At 36.1% G+C, this 20,142-nt stretch overlaps 2 protein-coding genes across 5 annotated transcripts in view; one reads left to right on the top strand and one right to left on the bottom strand.

Moving 5' to 3' along the window:
• Positions 1–4,098: 4,098 nt before the first annotated feature.
• On the bottom strand, positions 4,099–11,486 carry LOC105829664 (death-associated inhibitor of apoptosis 1). 4 transcript variants are annotated; one of them, XM_036287377.1, is made up of 3 exons: positions 10,883–11,486; positions 4,777–5,573; positions 4,099–4,436 (listed from the first exon to the last, which is right to left on the bottom strand). In XM_036287377.1, the coding sequence occupies exons 2-3, from the start codon at positions 5,539–5,541 to the stop codon at positions 4,113–4,115; spliced, it is 1,089 nt and encodes a 362-aa protein (XP_036143270.1). In that variant the 5' UTR covers positions 5,542–5,573; positions 10,883–11,486; the 3' UTR covers positions 4,099–4,112. The 4 variants fall into 4 exon arrangements, with proteins under 4 accessions (XP_036143270.1, XP_036143268.1, XP_036143269.1 ...); XM_036287375.1 differs by lacking the exon at positions 10,883–11,486 and adding an exon at positions 7,137–9,441; XM_036287376.1 differs by lacking the exon at positions 10,883–11,486 and adding an exon at positions 7,230–9,441.
• Positions 11,487–11,555: 69 nt separating this feature from the next.
• LOC105835957 (zinc finger protein ZFPM1) overlaps positions 11,556–20,142 on the top strand; it is a 217,271-nt gene continuing 208,684 nt past the window's right edge. Inside the window, exon 1 of the mRNA XM_036287774.1 lies at positions 11,556–12,534. Coding sequence (XP_036143667.1) covers positions 12,495–12,534 — 40 coding nt within the window. The 5' untranslated portion in view covers positions 11,556–12,494. The remainder of the gene's footprint in view (positions 12,535–20,142) is intronic.

Below are 20,142 nucleotides of genomic sequence, written 5' to 3'. Positions count from 1 at the left end.
ACTTGATCAAACTAAAAAATGTTATAAAACTTTGTAGATATATTTATTAATATTATAAAAATATACACAAACTTTTTTTTAATAGATACAATCAATTTTTAAGAGTTACAACTGGACTTTAAAAACACGAGACTTAAAAAAAAAGTTGGCCAACTGCTCTGCTATTATATTTTATGTTCAAATTCCTGTAAACAAAAAAGACAAAAAGCACATTAATCTACATGACTTCCTCCATACAGTAATCAAGTAAGTAGTATTCAAATCGTAGTAAATATGTTTTGGCACAAAGTGCCAGAGCAGGCCGTTATAATTTTTGACCGAGGAAGAAGTTGTAATAGTATCTCTAGCTGTAGTAAAACCTGTAGTAACCTGTAGTAAAATCTGTAGTAACCCGTAGTAAAACCTGTAGTAAAACCTCTTCTACTATACGCTGATCCCAATTCTTAGAAAATAACGGTTATTCATTTAAAATGCGGACCTTTTTGCCCACCCGGTGAGCGCTCGGATTTATACCTGCGTGCTACAAGCCGCGTGCTTTCAAGGCCTGCAGTTTTACAACCACCTACAATTTGGCTAAAATACTCTAGGATATTATTATTATTAAGATATTAAACTTTCAAAAATGCAAAAAACTGATTTTTTTAAATTTGTAAATTAGGAAACTTATCCCTTAATAATTCAATTATTAAATATATTTTTTTCAATTCTATACAATTGCGTGCCAACAAATTATCAAAATTAAAAAGCAAACCTAAAGCTAGAATATCTTACTTTTTTAAATTCATTAATATCTCAGTTAAATTACATTTATATCTCAGTTAAATTAATCGTCAATTTGATTGCAATAAGCATCTTTAAAAAATTGTGTTTAACAGAAAATTATTTTACTATTTATAAATATATAAATGAAATGTCTTATTTTTAAATATGTAATATATAAAATGTGTAGATAAAATGTACAGAGAAAGTATGTGAGCAATAAAATGTAAAACGCAAATTTCATATAAACTTTTGAATTAATTTTCTGGATTCCAAAAGTTGATTCAAATCATAATAAGCAACCGATCGACTGGAGATTAACCGGTGTCCGGTTACTCGACATTTGATTGACGGATTTAATATTGCATGATGTTCATCGGCAACAATAGAACGTGCAATTGGAAATATTGTAAACTTAAAAATACCTTGCTCTAATTGCAATCGTAATCGACGCAATTACGCTATTAGAGTTTTACTATTACTTCTTCTTCGTCATTACGGCACTCGGTCGTCCCTCATTCAGGAAACTGGGACGGCCCAGGGTAAAAAGAATGTTAGGACGATACGTCCAAGAGATGTATGTAAGATAAAAGTGAAATAGAAAAAATTAAGAAATGAGAGAATGCAAAAAATTGATTATTGCGTTAGCCGCGTTTAAAAATTTCGGTTGGATGCGTCCGCACATATTCGCGTCCGTCCAAAGAGTTAGTTTTACTACTTATCGACCGTCTCAGTCTAAATTACTATACCCTTTTGCTATATATGTGAGTTTTACTACTTATCGACCGTTTCAGTCTAAATTACTATACACTTTTGCTATGTGTGTGTGTGTGTGTGTGTGTGTGTGTGTGTGTGTGTGTGTGTGTGTGCGTGTGCGTGTGCGTGTGTGTACAATATAAAGCAGAAATGTAGTAATGTTTAAATGTAAATAAAAACGTTAATAAATATTAAATAAAATTAACAAAATATATTAAATATGCAATTACTTATTAAAGTTTTATACTTACCGTTAAAGGTCGAAGACAAAGAAGTGTCCTCCCTTGAGGTCGATGGGGTCGCTTCTACAGCAGCTTCTGATGCCAACGTTGATTTGGGACCGATCGTGAGAGCTATGTGAAATCTGTGAGCTCCCACCATTTGGGCTTGGAAAACTACTATGCGACATGCGTAATCGATCTAGTCAATCCAGTGCTCGGCCCTTTGCAGGTCATTTTCTAAGGTGACGCCTACTACTCTCACTGGCCACTTCACTGCCGAGTTGCCGAACAAGTATGTGTGAGTCTGTATCTTAGAAGCGTTTTACATTATTTTACGTAAAAATATATTGAAATCGTATTTTCAGTACTTTTGTTACCTTTCAAACTAAATCTTCTAAGTCACTAAAAGTTTCCATAACTTTTTCCAGAAAAATACTAAAGTTCATATTAACATATTAAGATGCATCGTTTGTATTTTTACAGATTACAATATTTTCTATTATCGCAGGTTGTATGATAAATAATGTTTAGAGAGCTTTAAATTATCGGCAAACTGCCGATTCTTTCTAAAAATTATTGTATCTTAATATTATATTTAATTTTATTTTAATTTCGGTCGTTATTTTACGAATTTTAAGTTTTTAATATTGATTGTAATTTAATTGATATACAAACTTAAATTTTAAAATTTTTGTTTGTTTTTATATTTTAAGTTAATTGCTGAGAAAATCTATAATTCCCAAATTCTTGTGTATCTATACATTACCTATTAGATATGCAGGATTGGGTAAGTTAAGATATTTTTTAAATTAAATTAAATTAAAGTTAATGAATTATAAAATTAATTTAGTTAAGTTAAAACATACATTACATAATAACTTACATAAATAAAAAAACTAACTCAGTTAAAGTTACGTTAACATTAATTTAACTCAAGTTAAAATAAAAGTTAATTTTGAAAAGCTCTTTTATATGGAATTAAAAACTCATGTAATTTATTTAAATCAGATTACCAATATAATTACAGTATTGATCATCAAATATATTTAATATTTTATTTGTAAATTAAGTTATAATATTAGTTATATGAAATAACAGAGAAATATTGTTTTCATGCGGAAATGTATTTTTATTTTTTAATTTTTTCTTTTGCCCAGATAAAATTTTTAATTTAAGAAAATAGTTAATAAGTTAAAATTTATACGTTTCAACAACAATTAGTTAAAAATTAAATTATTTAAAATTAACTAAATTAAAAGCTATTAACTTCTTAACTTTATTATTAACTTTCAACCTTTTAAGTAGTTACTACCCAATCTTCGATATGTGATAAAAAGTAAAACCTATAAAAATCAATAATTATTTTTACAACTAACTGATATACGAGTTTCTTGTAAAAACCGTAAGAATCAACTGAACTGTACAGACTACACTATGATCAAAATAATACAGGAGTGAACGTACTACAGCCAAAAGTGTTAAATATCCCCAAACGAATGTGACATCCTAAACTTAAAAAAGAATTTTACAAAAGCCGCATTTTAATCTTTGTTTTTAATACTTTTTGCTTGAAAAATTATTGAAAACAAGCTCTTTTTTAAACTCAATAAAGTAGAGAATATCCTCTTATTTCATTAACAAGAGTTTTTAACGTTACATAACTCGTACCTGCTAATTGTTATGTTATATGAATCATGTCATTTAGTTTTGCCTGAAAGTATGTCAGTCTTTATAATAATAATAAGTAGAAAATCTGATAACGGAATTTGCAGATTATTTATCACAAGTGTACGATCGAAAATTCGGGAATCATACCCGAATTGTATGTGCATATGTACGAATATGCGTTAACATAACTCAAGACCGTTGTGCCTAGGCGATGTTGTGTATCGGTTCGGGATGGCACTAGCCTAGCCGCTTAACAAAAGGGCATTCGTTACAAAAATTCGACCATCGTCCGTCACGCGCGCATACGAATCTCCACGACATGGTCTAGAAGTAACTCTGTGAGAATCCTCGAGAAAATACAAGAAACCGGCCAGAATCATATACAATAACGAGCCTGACTCATCAAGGGACGCATTCAAAAATCGAGAGTCCTCGGGGCAAGTTCTGTGAAAACAACGTGTTGATCCGTAAGACGACACAGGGCACTTAGGGTCCTAGGCATTGTCATCTACGTGCGCGACGCGGGCTAAAACAGTGCGACTCTGCATGTTACCACCCCTAAGCGTGATTGAAAAACTATAATCAAATCGATTGACAAGGACTGTCGTAAGACTTGTAATAAACTAAAATAAATCGGACGATATATTTGTGAGAAATAAAAATAAACATTGGTGAAATTGAAGCACAATGCGAATATTAAAAAATTTTTTAATATTTTAATATTATCAGTAATACAACACACAAGACTACAAATATTATGAGTATGAATTCTAGTATGGTAAGTTCATCATCAGGTTCAGGTTTACGGCATACGTTACATTTTTTCATATTTTTCGCACATTGTTCACATGCTACTAAATGTCCACATGGGATAAATGCAGTTCGTATTTTTCTCCTGCAGCAAATTTTGCATAATTTTGCGTCCTTGTCGCAAAAATTTTGCATAATTTTGCGTCCTTGTCGAACAGATTGTTCATCAACTTTTTTAAATTTCTCATCTAATTCAATAGTTGCTACGTTCGATAAGTTTTCCTGGAAAAAAAATATTTTTAATTGTTTTAAATAATAAAATTTTTTAATAAAAAATTATTTTAAATTGATATTGCATTCAGCGAACAATTGTTTTACTATCTTTTAAATAAATTTAAATATTTATTAGAAATACAGTTCTATATCAAAAGAATTTTCTTTTAAGATTTATCTTCCACATTATGATAGCACAATATGAGTTCGAAGAATTTTACTACATTTTACTAAAGTTATAATAACAATTTTCGAAGTCAATGTTATCCCAAGATAACTATGATTGTGAGAGTAAATTTTTTCTATGTAATAACAATAAATATTTATTAAATAACTTTAAAAAACTTACTGTTCCAATATACGTTCTTCCAGTAATGTTGTTTATAAATTTCGTCCCTTTGGCTAAGATCAAATAGCGACAATACTTAAACCACTTAGCATGCTGTACCCAAGGATCATCTTGTGGCTCCCAATCTTTCAATCCTAGACCACAGTGATAACACAATGTCTCATCGCTACTTCCTGTGTAATAAAAACCAGCGGCCACCAGTTTTTCCGTAGTTTGCGACATTGCTTTAGGCCAGCTGTCGAATGACGCTAATCTGGCAGGATAACTGGCATATTCGGGATGTTTCGATTCTGACGCAAGTTCTCGCAATATATGATTCACTTTTTCTTCGATCTCTTGATTTTCATAGTCTGGACCAGAATAAGGCATGTAGATGTCTTCGTAAGCTCTACGTACATCCACTCTTTTAGGCACCGGTGCTGGATTTACTTTAGGATTTGTGCTGATCGGCACATTGCCGCATGGAATATTGCGTACAAATCTACATCTGCCGGACCACCGTTGATGCTCGACCATTGGATTGTCGTCTGCCTGCCATTTATATAGTTCTATCAGACAATCGAAACATTTCACCTTGTCACCATCGCCTGTATAATAAAATCCGGCTGCCGCAAGTATTTCTGGGTTCATCCACAACGTCCAGTCCTTGAAACTTTTCAAACGGGCGGACTCAAATCGGAATTCTAAATAGACTTCATGTGGTTCTTTAAATTGTATGTGGGATGAATTTGTAGGAAATTCGCATTTTGTCATTTCTATAGTCATTTCTATGTTGTGTCTATGAGGTCTCTATGAACCTGCAAAGAAACAAATATAAATACTAATTAATACTTGAATTTTATGTAATAAGGATTCGTCAATAATTTTATTGCTTAACAAGTACGATGGAAGCAACATATACATTTTTCTTTAAAGATATTTAAAGAAATTTTTCACTTTTACTACAAGGATGGTTGAATCCGTACAATCATTTGGGTTTATAATTATAAATTAATTTTTTTCATAAAAATAGGCTCGGCAACCAATTTTCAATTTAAAAAAATAAATATCAGTTATATAAAAAATTAGAATTTATTTAGAATTTTTTATTTGACAATAGAACTAGCTTCCATTTTTCGCACAAAAATAGTCGGCAACTAATTTTCAGTAAAAAAATCTAAAAGTACTTCGGACAAAATTATATTAAAATTGGAATTTATTTCAGATGATAGAAATGTTTCAATATTCGGCAAACCACACAATAAACAAATATATAACTCACATATATACAAAAGTTAAAGTCTATAGCTTTGTTTGAAATATCAAGTCTATAACTTGTTTGAAAAGTATCAGCTCACTTGAAAAATGCGTTTCATTTTTACACAACATAAAAATTAACAATTAGCCTAATTAATATTTATAGATATTTACTAAATATGTAGATGTAAACTTAATGTAGATATAAAAGAATATGTGTAATAGATTTCTTTTTAAAAATATTTAAAAATTAATTAATACTCTTTTGCACTAAAAACTGAAATGCTTCTAATTACTTTTACTATTATATGTATAAATTATTTACTGGGAATCATCCAAAATCAAACCATTTTTATAATCGTATTTGAAGTTATAATAATACATTTTCATTCACATCGTTTAATGCAAATATATTTGGGATTTTGACACACAAGGACGCGGACCTTATTGTTTTAAAATTCAAGAACAAATTTATTATCAATTTAATACTGCGTTATATCCCTCACCAAATGAAATGCCAAGGTATGGTCAACTTTTTATCGTAGATAATAATAAAGCGACAGAATATTGACTACATCAAAATTCCAATCTCGATAAAGAAATTTTACATTTAATAAATAACACGATGTAAACAAATAATATTTTTGCCCAGTTTTATCGAATGATACACGAAGAAATTCAAGCACAGCAGTAAATGAGTGAAAATTACATTATACGGGAATTATAATTAGAATTTTTAACAAAACAAGGCATCGATCGCAGTCGATACAATGTTCAAAGGGTAAATGAAGTTCCAGCTGTTTTTTCTACCACAGCAAATAAAGAAATTCCAGAAACTTATGTAACAATTTATAATAAAAATAACAAAACGTTACAACAAATCAGTACAATGAATCCAAACGTGGAATCGTGAACCATTTATCCGTTGCATTATCCATATGGTAATCAAGATATTGGCATGATAATTTACGACGGAAAAATAATAAACGAATAAGTAGAGCTGCTTACGTAAAATATCGAATAGCTATACGTGATAATTTTAATATTTTTATCGTGGGGAGACGAAAAAAAGTTTAAGATGACTACAAGGATTTGAACATTTTAAGCGTTTTAAAATAAAATACTTTTGCAGTGTAGAGAACCGTCCGGCAACCGATGTTACCGGAGGAGGACAAACAAGGTTTTATCTTGGTCAGGTGAATATTGCGTAGCTTAACCTCCATCGTCATTTGGCTAGCCTGGATCCTCGCAACGGCGAGCGTCGCGGCAAATAGAAATGTTGCTAACATTGCACACGAGACAATTTTACCGAGTTTCACTTGAGAACGTTTATCACGTGATCACAGTTTGTGGAGTATCATAATAACCTCCGTGTTAACGACACGGAGGTCATTGTGACACTGCGGCATTGCGTTCATGATCCACGAGGAGAGCTATGCCTAGTCCATGGTTCCTGGACCGGCTAGACCCCTCTTACACCCCACCAACCACAGCCGAATTTCCCCCTCCAGTTATGCATCCCTCTCACGTGCATGCGACCGGCGAGAATAAGTGACCTCAACCCTTTTCCTATGCCATAATCGCGACACGCTAATGAATCATGACGTTTTAATTTGACTTGACACAGCTGGTTTGATTTTCGTGGATATAAAATTCCAGACAGAAATTGAATATTAAACAGATTGTATTTGATAATGGCCGCACATTTAGCGTGAGTGATAATGGCGCGTGTCCGAAAACCGTCATATGATCTCTCCTTGTCAAAACCTAAAATGGTATTGCATTAAGGGGCTAGTGGCAGTCAGTAAATTTACAAAAATCGATTTTTCAATTTTGCTATTTCCTAAAAGTAAGACAATTCAAAAATATTCCCTGAAAGTTTCAAGCTAATCTGATTGAAAGGAACGGAGTTATAGAGCTGTAACGATTGCTCCGTTCGGAGCAGGCAGCCCGGGGCAACGGCAGCAGCTGCTCTCTGGTTTTGTTAATTGTTAGGAATACTGGTATGTGTGTATATCTGCAGAGGGGTCACATACTATTGTTACGCGCCGCGTGTCGCCCGGTATCCTCCGCGCCGCCAGTCAGCTGTAGGACCGATCGATATCGGTTGCTGGAGAATATTTATAAACAAATGTATCTATGTAAGTCAGTTTTGTGCCGAACTCCTGCCGCGGAGGACTCTTTGTAAATCCGTTTCCGTTCCGATTAATAAAGTTGGTGTTCTTACGAGATCTCGCCTAGTTTCCTTTCCGTGAGAAAGTGTGTGTGTGTGTGTGTGTGTGTGTGTGTGTGAAAGCGTCTCGACGCAACACTACCCGGGAAAAAATACCTCCTATTTGTTCATATTAATAAATATATTTATATATGTTTATATATCGTCATATAAGAAATAAAAGTGCAATCATAAATGATCTTACATGGCCATATATGAGAATATGTAATTATACCATTCTTGTAAATCCTATTTAAGTATAGTCTTATATAGCCATATGTATATGGTCTATCCTTACGGAAAAAAAAACACTTTAATTTTGAGGGTTTACACTCAAAATTGAGTGTTCATACTCGATTTTAGGAGTTTTAGATGTATACGCTCAAATCTTGAGTATTTACACCAAAGATTTGAGTGTTTATACTCGAACATTGAGTGTGTACACCCAATGATTGGGAAGCTCTTTTTGTATAAAATTTTTTATAAAAATGTTTTATGATACAAAAATCGACTTTTCGATTTGAAACCAAATTTGGTAAATTCGAAACCAGGCCTGTCTTTTTAAATATTATATAATGTATATGAAACAATTTTGAGGTATGATTAAAAATTTACCATTTTCAGATTATGCAACAGAAGTTTTTAAAGAAAAAGAAAAAGATAATATTAAAGCATTAATGAACAAAATAATGGCAAATAAATGTAAAAATCCTGATAAAAGCCAAAAGACGATTTCTGGCCCTTATCAAGTGTAATTCGAAATTACCAAGAAATTAATAAGTAACCCATTTTTACACCTCTCCGATTACATAATGAATAATTAGATTGATTAAAAATATATAAAAATACCTTGTATAAGTTACTTTGAGTACATTAGATGTCTATGAGTATTAATGCGTGAACGTGAAGTATTGTTTTGGGAGACGTGTTAGAAAGCACGTCCGCCCTCCGCAACCTTTGTCAGTAGAAAGAGGAGATTGTTGAAAATATATACAAGTCATGTTTAAAAAGCATCAAATAAGATTGGTTCAAAAAATACCTAGTCAGAAGTAACTAAACTATATTAATAATTATATCATATAGAGCCAGAGTTAGATAGTAACTGGTTAAAAAGTTGAAAGTTAATAATAAAGTTAAAAAGTTAATAACTTTTAATTTAAATTAGTTAATTTTAAATGATTTAATTTTTAATTTTAACTAGTTATTTTTGGAACGTATAAACTTTAACTTATTAACTTTTTTCTAAATTAAAAATTTTATCTGGGCAAAAGAAAAAATTATAAAATAAAAATACATTTCTGCATAAAAACAATATTTCTCTGTTATTTCATATAATTAATATTATAATTTAATTTATAAATAAAATTTAATATATTTGATAATCGATATTGTAATTATGTTGGTAATCTGACGTAAATAAATTATATAGTTTTTTAATTTAATATGAATAAAGCTTCTTAAAATTAACTTTTACTGTAACTTGAGTTAAATTAATTTTAACGTAACTTTAACTAAATTAGTTTATTTATGTAATTTTTAACTTAACTAAATTAATTTTATAATCCATTAATTTTAATTTAATTTAGTTAAAAAAATATATTAACCTACTCAACTCTGTATAGAACGTTTAGATTTTCCGTGTCTTTTTGTGAATTAATATTATTATTGAATTTTTTGATAAAAAACATTTCTGCAATCCCTCTCTTTCTTTTTCCTTGTGTAAAATATTAGGTTTAACGAATCATAATGAATTAAGAGTCGATTGTTGCAACTTCTTGGTAACTTATCTACCAGGTAGGCATGTGTCTATCTTCATTTCTTTTCTTAAATAAATGAAGACAAACATATATTTACTTGATAGGTAAATTTACCAAGAAGTTGGAACAATCTACTCTAAACAGAGTAAATCTTCATAGTAAATTATCAGTAGAAATTTTTCTGTACAAATTTTGCAATGCATATATAGAAATATTCTGTTACATTGCATACACAAGATGTACATATCTTCAATATGAGAACGTATCCTTTCACTCGTGAAATTTTACTTATTCCCGAATTAATTTAACATAATTTTTTTCTCTCAAGTAATTTATTTTCCACATATCTTTTTCCGCCAACTTTCCACGTCGTGAAATAAAAGGGAATGTACATAACTTACATAATTAATCATGTATGTGTGAAAAATTACGCAGCTCTAAATTTCAACGGCGTTAATCTTTTTTTTTCGCATGCAAAACTAACGGCTTCCATAGATAAAAAAGATGAAATAAATGAACGAGCATGCGAGAAATTATCGGTATATTAAAGCAGTAATTGTTGCGTGGATAATCGCGCACGTTTAATAAATTCAATGATATTACAATATAACAAATCACAACGCGTCGGTAATACAGAACGTTCGAGAGTTGAGTACATGCGTAGGCACGCCGTTTACGTTTGTACGAGAGTCCGAGTCTTCGTCACGACAGTACCTGACCGTTGCTTGATTCGAGTAGAATGCCGGTCACCCTTTATATATCTCCCACGCCGTGCCGTTTTTCTCGAATTTTCTCGCATGCTCTCATGGCGTTGTCATATATGCGCAATTCAAATTCAGTGCAAGTGATCGCGTCATCGACATAATGGAGAAACACAAAACTATACGAGAAAGATACTCACAAAACCAAGCTGTGTCCTCTCTGTTTCCACATCCACGTCGCCCCAAATTTTATTCTACTTCCAGCGTACAGCGAGACAAGTCCGAAATGGCCCCAAACGCACTCGTGATACGCAGTTCAATTGAGTTCAATGCACCCGGACGTGCGCTTCAACACGTTCCAACACGCTTCAGTTTCGGCAAAGATAATAGTAAGCGGTGACGAGTGTACTTTTATATTTTACCGAGCCGGCTTGTCGCTATTCTCCTTTCCTTCGTTGCCGCTCTGTACTGCTGCTCTGACGCAAATGATGCAAATGACGAAGCCTTCAGCCTTCAGCACACGATTTCATGCTAACTACGCATACGAGGTGTCTTACGATTGGCTTACGATTGGTAATATAATCATCCGAGCCAATCGGGACACGTAATAAGACGTCTCGTATATGCGATATAGCATGGAAAAATCGTATCGTGTAAGTTAGAATGAGACAAATATCTTTTTTCTCATTCCAACTTATTGCAGCAGTGCAGCGACAAAGAACAGAGGCTCGATTCTTAGAAACCGTTCGCAAGAAAAACGTATACGCAAATACTTGCTCTAACAGAAAAGTTGCAAGTTTATTGGTTAACAGCCAATACGATAGCCAATAAATTTCCAACTTTTCTGTAAGAACGGAATTTGCGAATACGTTTCTCTTCCGAATGAATTCAAGAATCGAGCCCCAAGCCTTTCGATTTCACCCGCTCCTCGGGCGGTGTGCGAGACTAGCGAACATGTTTTAAATGTGCGACAGTTTCCATCAAGCGAGATCCGCGCGATCGTACCGTTGCACGCGCGCGCGTGTAGGTAAGTTCATTTTCGTGTGACCATTACTCTTCCATTTCTTCCTCCGCGACATCCCTCGAGATGGCGGTAGTATCCGAATTTTCGTCGACGTGCAACTACCCTCCCCATGACCCTGCACACGCACACACACACACCATACACACTGCAATCGCGCGGCGCGGCATTCAAACTTTGCCGCGCGCCGGCCCTTTCCCCCCTCCTTCCAGCAGCGCACTCACGCGGTTACGCCGCAGCGGCGGCGGCGGCGCGCGGATAGGGAGTGGGGGAAGTGTTTGGCGGCGCGTTTGTTTAGTTGCGCGCTGACAGCGGCCGCGTTCGAACGTGATTGGCGCATTCGCGTTTCCCGGAAGCGCCGCGCTGCCGGCACCGTCGCGCCGTTTAACCGTCACTTGTACGCACGCACGCACCCACGTCGTCGTTACTTGGCGAAATTACCATCGCGCTACGGACGGGAAAATCCGTGGCTGCCTTCACGCCGTCGTCGCCGGGAAGTGCGTCTCTCTCTTTCTCTCTTTCTTTTTCTGTTGTCGCGTCCCGCGCTGATCGTCCGTCGGCTTCTCTCGCTGCTTCTTTTCCTCCTTCGTCGCCTTCCCGCTTCCCTCCTCCTCCGCACGCTGCTGTCGCACGTGTGCTGTGTCCGCGATTCTGTTTGACCGTCCGTCTCGTCGCCTGTGTGATCGTCATCGCTGATCAACCGCACGCCGCCCCATCGTCGCACTCCACGCCGCCTGGCACCAACCAACGAGACATGTCCACGCTGAGCGGGTGATGGCAGAGCGCAGAGGATGTCACGTCGCAAGCAGAGCAACCCCAAGCCGCTGAAACGTGAGTTTACGTCCCCCGAATTAATGCTTCGCTTTATGTTTTTCTTGGGCCGCCGGCTCGGTGTGACGACACGTGCCTGGCGCGGTATGTCCGTTTCGTTCCGCTCGTGTCCGCCCTGCGTACGTGCGTGTGTAATGGTATGTCGCTTATTTCTTTTCTTCGCGAGATACCTCTTGACGCCGCCATCATGCTTGTCATCGTAAATTTGAATCCGTTCGCCGCGCGCGAGGAGTCCAATCTCCGGTTCAATTTACTCCCCTCTTTTTTTTTTTTACATAATTCTAAGACTCGTTTGTACCAAAGTAAATTAACTTTGATCCTAATTCACACATATACAACGTGTCTGTCGCCTTTTCCTAATTCTTAGAACTAGAAAAAAAGGTAGAGAGTAATGACCATCACACATACCTTTCGTAAGACGTAACAGTAAGGTTTCGACCAATCACGTATTCTCAATTCGATCGATTGCGATTACGGTCGTCCAATCCAGTGTGTCGAAAATCTCACTGTGTTACGTCTTACGGAAAGTGTGTGTGCCACAGGTCTAAATTGGCTTTCGGAGTCGACGTACACCGGTGGACATGGACTCGAGACGAATATCTCGACGATAATCGCGTCCGAATCGCGGATTGGCTTGAATTTCGCCTGCCCGAGATTCGAATTCTGCGAGACGACGAAGGATTAGGCCTGATTTACAATAACTGGAGTAAGAAGTAAGACTAGGCGTAAAAGGGTTAATCCAGTGTAAGAAAGCGGGCATAAGCGAAATAAATTATTTTTATTTCGTCTTACTCCTACTCCTGCTTTTCTTAACGCTTGGTCAATCACAGCGCAGAAGAAAATTATTTTACTCTTCTTACTCCATGCTTACTCCGGCTATTGTAGACCAGGCCTTACGGTTAGGAGTGCAGTTCGGAGTATCGCGCGGCCGGCGCGAATTTTCGAAAACGGCGACGGCGCCTCGGGAATTGGTGTTTCGAGTTTTGAAGTTCGAGAGTCAATTACGCGTGAATTATTCGGGCGATTGTAGTATCGGGCAATCGCTACAAGCGTTTAAATTATAACTTTTAGTCATATGCGGTGCAAACATTGCAATATATTTTAATAATAATAATTGCAATGTAAGATCGGAGCTAAATGACGAAATAATATTCTTGACGTTTTGCAGATTAGATTTTTCAAATATAAACGTTAGTGTCTTTTACTAATTATGTTGTTTGAAATGTTAACGTATAGGTTAATTATCGAACCTTACGACGTTAGAAAGAGATTGGTTAACAAATTATTTGCAAGGTTTGTTACTTTTCAAAAACAGAATTGCTTAAAATTCTCAAGTTTGTTTAAATAATTTGCGAAAATCGTGATACTGTTATCGATGTCGAGGAAACGTGCTTAGAAATTCGTTGCCGACCTAAAAAAAAATTCGCTATTTCTCTCTTTCCTCTTTTCTTCTCTCTCTTTCTCTCTGCCGATGGAAGCAATAAATTCCATCGAGAATAAATCAACGACCGAATAAATTAATTCGCGACGCCGAAGGAGAACGAGTTTCTCGCGACAAAACGATCCATTCTGTCTTTCGGAGAGGCAAAAGATTAAGTATAAAGGACATAATTGTCTCAGGGATGGAACAAAAATGAGATATATAGTGTTTAGTTAATCTTTATTCCTTTATTAATACTTTATTGTTGTGTTTGTTATTTTTTCCCGACAGTATGTTGAATTTTGAACTAAATTTATATGTATATTTTGTAACTTTATCATACTTGAAACGATTTTCTCATTTTAATCTTAAAAAATTTGATAAAGCCAGGTTAAAAAAATTGTATTGTAAAGAAAATCTTGTTGAAAATTCAATTTACAATAAAATCCATTGTAATTATAAATTAATTCTCCAGAGGAAGAAGATAAGTTAATTGAAAATTTTATTTCGAAATGAGATTTAAATTTAATTTGATATTTATCAAGTACATTATTGCTTTGTAATGATGAAGCTAAATAAATAAATAGCAGTAGATAACAAGATATTGATATCAATCTATCGAATCTGTTATGTGACATCTACATGTATAGATAAGCAATCGATAAAACTATATTGGTAATATTAAAATACGCACAACAGATTTAATACAATTATACGTATATACGTTAACGTTATTGTTATCTTTACTGCATTTAGGGATGGAGTTTCTACTAATCAAGAATTTTGCTGGCGTAAAAAAATTCGGCATTAAATTCTCAGGGATTAATTATATTATCAGGATATCAGAATTAATATCTACGTGCAGAATAATTATTGGCTTAATGTGACGGAATTTATTAAACTGCCAAGAAAAATCTTTGCGGTTTTGTATCTATTAAGAAAATGTAAAATAAGAATTGCGAGAGTAAAAAAAGTAAAAAAAAGGTAAGTTTGTTCCATTCCGAGAAATGCACGTTGAATTTCTCGGTCGATTGGCGCACTCTGAATTCTTCTCCTTTTCCTGTCGAAAGCATCGCGAATTTTTTGCTTACCTGATAACGCGAAGCGTTCGGTTACCGCAGCCGACTGTCAGCTGACCTTTCGATTCTAGTGGGACTCCATAGTACGAGTACGCACGCACGCATGCACGCACGTATGCAAGCACGCACGCACGCACGCACATGGCTGACATGATAGATGTGACTGTCGCGCGATTACGCGGATTTCGCGCGTTTGTATAATTAGCCCTCGGCAATCGGCCCTCTCGCCCTTTGACGAGGTGTCCGATTTTCGATCGCCCATTTCGTTGCCCATCTCAGCTTCCGGCTCGCACGCACATTTGTCTGCCTGTGATGTACACGAAACCTAGGACCTTTTTTAAATGAATGAATTAATTGAAAATTGGATGAATTAATCTTCGAGATTAAATGACAATTAAATCAAACGAGCAATCAAATAAGTCAATTTAATTTATTCAATATTATAAAGACTGTGTTAATTCATTAATTTATTTATGTAACAATTCTGCAACATTGCAATTAAAATACATTAGCCTAATTTGATAATTTTGCTAGGTCAACAACATCAGCGATATTCGAGTCTCATTTAAATTGCGATTTGAAGAAACGACGTCGCGCTAGCGATCGACACTCGAATGAAGAAGGTTCCCATGAGGCGAATCGTCGCAAATATCCTCTGAATTCGTGCCGATTCTTTTTTTTGTTCGAGCAGAAGAAAAATCGCGAACGGAAAGTATAAGTCGATGCTCGCGGTTCAGTTTCGCCGTCGCAGTTTTTCGCGAATCTCTCGCGTCTTCGCGCTCGCTTCTCCGTTCCTCTTTTCTCGCGCCGCGATCGCGAAACGATCGAGGCCAGACGAGATCCCGGGCCCAGATCCAGTGTGTCTGGATCCTTTTCGTCGCCCCCTTCGCCCTTGTCGCGACGCGGGCATGCGATCTCGCGATCACGTGGCTCGATCACGAAAGTTGGAACCCACTTTCACGTGGCGAGCGACTCGTCGGACCGGGTATACCTTTTTCTCCTTCTGTCTCGCCCCCTTCCTCCTCCCTTCTCCTTATCCTCTCTTTCTCTCTTTCTCTCTCCCCGGTACCCTGTTTCACGATGTTCTTGCCTCGCGAACCTATTGATTTCATTTTGAGGAAATCGCTCATGTTCGCAACAATTCTAGCTCGATCCTCGCAATCTTTTTTTTTTTTTTAATCGTCGAAATTATCTCTAGAAAAGATCTATCGAAAAGTCCCGATACATTTGTCTTAAATTAATTGCAGTATTGAGAAAAATAACAATATTTTTTTTTAAAGCGTAACATTGCAACTTTGTGAAAAAGTTGCCAATCCCGTTTTATTGTAGAAAAGGTGAAACAAATTTATATTATGAAGTATTGTTGTTAATTAGAAAATTGGCGCGAATTTTCAGCATCCTGGAAATTTCTAGGACTGTTTCCGGAGGTCCCCCATAGTGGGACAGGAAAATCGTGCGTTTGCGACGTGCATTGGGGCCCTCTCGTGGGACACCGACGTTAATGGCCGAGTAATTATTGCGAAGCCGGCTCGTGCGCGTGACTGCTAATTGGGAGCGACCGTAATTGAGTTAATAACGCCGTGTTAAAATAGCGGGCCCGTCCCCTCTTCCACCCGCTAATACGTCGTTCCTTCCCTCCTCCCCTCCCCCCTTTCACTTCGTCGCCTGTACATTTTTTTCGCGTATCTACGTTGTCTTGGTACTCACGATTAAAATAAATTCGAGATACTATCGCACCATAAATAATAATTCTACTTGATCAATCTTATTATAATTTCCATTTTCTATTAATTTGATTTTCTTATCTCTATTTTTAATATACTCCCGTCCGAATACGAGGAGCTGTTGTTCATTATTTTATATCAAACAGTATATTATTGAAGTAAAATTTCTTTTTCTTTTTTCAATTTATTTGTTTATTTGTATTTTTTAGAAAATTGTATTTGTGTGTCTCACAATTGTACGTTCTATACAAATCTTGACTTTTTTTTTTAAAGAAAGTCTAAATGGACGTTTTATATCACTTTTTGAAACTTTTTGCAATTCGGTATCTCGCAGATTATACTAAGATAAATTACCTGGCGACGTGTGTTACGCTTAGATGATTATAACTTATCAAGATAAAGATAAGATAAACTACATGTAAATGTAAACGTGTGTATAAGATAAAGATTCAATTTTAATTTATCTCTAGATAAAATTTTATATCGTTTTATCTAGATAATGTTGTTAAGCAAAAGAATTTAAGGTATAAAAACAGTATACTCATATTTTTACTTATAAATCTTTATTTTATAAGAATCTTTATTTCATGAAAGTTTTTTATATAGTTTTTGGCAAATAATTTCTACGTGATACATATGTTGGCTATAATTAAAAAGAATTCCATTATTAACGGTGTATATATAATGTTATATTTAAAAAAGTTTGTTTGATGTAGATAAAAAGTAAGAGTTTATTTTTCAGATTTAGATTTTAAATCAAATATGAAAGGACAGTTCAGCTGTCGATTCACAAATTGCAATTTTTTTTCTCCGTATCATGAAAAAAATTCTCATCTCCATTATTAGTGGAAGTTGATTTCCCTTGAGAGAGAGAGAGAGAGAGAGAGAGAGAGAGAGAGAGAGAGAGAGAGAGAGAGAGAGAGAGAGAGAGAGAGAGAGAGAGAGAGTTGTAAAATTTTAGAATAAGTTATTTGTTCCTTTAAAAAATTTTTTTAAGCATAATTTTACATATAACATTCTAGCTCTCAAAAAAAAGTAAATCGATAACAGACTTAATGAATGATTTATTATTTATAGGTGATTTGAAATAAAAGCGATTTAAATCGTATTTCTATAAAGCTCGTGTCACAACAATTACTAATGCATTACAAGTCCGTATCGGAACGAAAGTACATTCTAAACTCATCGCTACACATTAACTTACAATTAAATAATTTGAGAAAGCTAACACTTCTTTTAATCTTTCTAAGCTAAAGATGGAGATAATATATATTAATCTAGAATAAGGACAAGATAATTTCCTTTTCTTTATATATAAATAACGGGCTGACGTTGCCGGCGATTAATTAAGAATTAATTAAAAGTCCAAGTGTTCCGCCGTTAAAGTCACGTACGTTGAATCTCTGCAATTGAAAATCTGCATAATTAATTCTTCACCGGGGATTGCCAGTGAAGACCTATGCAACAAAGAGATTTTAGGAATATCAAGGGGACCCGCTGAGGCATTCTTTTCTCCTCCCTCCGTGTTATTGACCCGCGTGTTTCGTCGAACCCCGCTTCTTTGACTAACCTCTGCCACGTAGGAACGATTCCGCTGGAATCGGCGGCACTTTTATAAGGCACCGATACTCTTTTCGCCGCGCATCGCACATGTGACGGCGATAACGATCGCGATCCGTGACTCCCGGAGCGGCACGACCGTCACCGCTTCTCCTTCTCTTTCTCCCTCCTTTTTCTTTCTCTTTCTCTCTTCCACCCTCTCTGCTCCGGTCTTTCTGCCTTTTACGGCGAATTCCGACGGTGCCAACATTCGTACGACTCGGAAGCGGAGCGACGAAAAACGGCGCGGGTTTCGGCCCCGCGCGAGCGAAAAGCGCGCTAACCGATAAGGCTCCCTCCCTCCCTCTTCCCTGCCCCTTCCCTTTCTCTGACGTCGTCAATATTTTGTACTCAACCCGGTGCTCCCTTATCTCGTATCTCGCACGACGGCCGGTTGCGGCAACCGTGCCTCCTCTCTCGATCGCGGTATCTCTCTCCGTCAAGTTTATAAATACAGTCATGCGGAGCGCGACGGCGCGATTAGTCGTGGAATCTGGTCATCCTCGTTCGATTAAAATTTGTGCGCATTAATCGCGCGCCTCGTCACTCGTCTCGGAACGACGAGAGACCAGGGGAGAGACTACCCTCGCCCAGCCTTTCCCAACAGAAAAGAGAATTAGTTTTCTTTTCACTTTACACCGGGCACTCATCTCGCACTTTGTACGCGGCCACGTTGTAAACCGATAATAAAATCGTGAAAGAGAGAGAAAGAGAGAGAGAGAGAGAGAGAGAGAGAGAGAGAGAGAGAGAGAGAGAGAGAGAGAGAGAGAGGAGCTGCGTGTCTCCTCTCGAAGAACTCATGTCTCGAGAGAGGATTTTTCGCCAGTATTTTGTGTGCGGTGTGTAAATTTACTATATATCCCGGTCTCTCTATCTTTGTAAATATTAATTTAATTTAGTCCCGAGTAATCTGAATTAAAATAACGCGTAAGAGAGAGATGTTGATTGATTGAAGTTTATTTAGCTTTCTCAGCTATTATGTTTTACATAGATTTACATACATGCTTTTTTAACATTCGTTTAAATACATCAATTTTTTCACAAGTTCACAACTTCTAATTTCTGCTGGCAAGGTATTGTATAATTTCATGCCCTCGTAACACACGCTTTTTTGCGCACTTTTAGTTATAACGAATTTTATTGCGATAGTCCCTGTCTTGTTTTTCTTCTATTTTCATTACTAATTACTTCTAGTCTATTTCTTAAGTAATTTGGCACCAAGTTATGTAAAATCTTAAATATAAATATACGTACATTATAGTGTAGTCTCTCTTTTATAGACATAAATTGCAACGCTTGTAACATATGTTCTATTCTGGTGTATCTATTACATTGTAATATTACTCGCATAGCCCGACTCTGTGCTACTTGCAATTTATTCAATTGCGTTTCTCCCATATCTACCAGTAGAGACTAGGAGAAACCGGGAGAGACGGGGAGAGATGGGGAGAGACGGGGAGAGACGGGGAAAGACGGGTAGAGACCGGGAGAAATGGGGAGAGACCGGGAGAGATGAGGAGAGACGAGGAGAGACGAGTAGAGACGGGGAGAGACCGGGAGAGACCGGGAGAGACGGGGAGAGACTGGGAGAGACCGTGAGAGAGAGAGAGAGAGAGAAGGAGATGAGAAACGATGACGTTACATCACCGCGACATACCTTTCCGCGGAAATTGTTAAGGGATGAATTAAGTCGTGCGGGAGTTTACGCGATTCAATTTACCGCCGCGATGTAATTTGATCCCCGGACGAGAAAGCGTACGGAAATTAAAAAATGTCGGGTATCGAG

The sequence above is a fragment of the Monomorium pharaonis genome, chromosome 5, assembly GCF_013373865.1.
Source record: "Monomorium pharaonis isolate MP-MQ-018 chromosome 5, ASM1337386v2, whole genome shotgun sequence".
Classification (NCBI taxonomy): domain Eukaryota; kingdom Metazoa; phylum Arthropoda; class Insecta; order Hymenoptera; family Formicidae; genus Monomorium; species Monomorium pharaonis.
The sequence above is the reverse complement of the archived record's forward strand: the minus strand, read 5'-3'. Positions and strand labels throughout refer to the sequence as shown.

What these genes read in the sequence shown, in the direction of transcription:
- LOC105829664 (XM_036287377.1), bottom strand. Translation starts at nt 5,541, where the DNA reads ATGACTATAGAAATGACAAAATGCGAATTTCCTACAAATTCATCCCAC. An exon ending in GAAGAACGTATATTGGAACA is followed by an intron (nt 4,437 to 4,776) that starts GTAAGTTTTTTA and finishes TTTTTTTTCCAG; the next exon opens with GAAAACTTATCGAACGTAGC.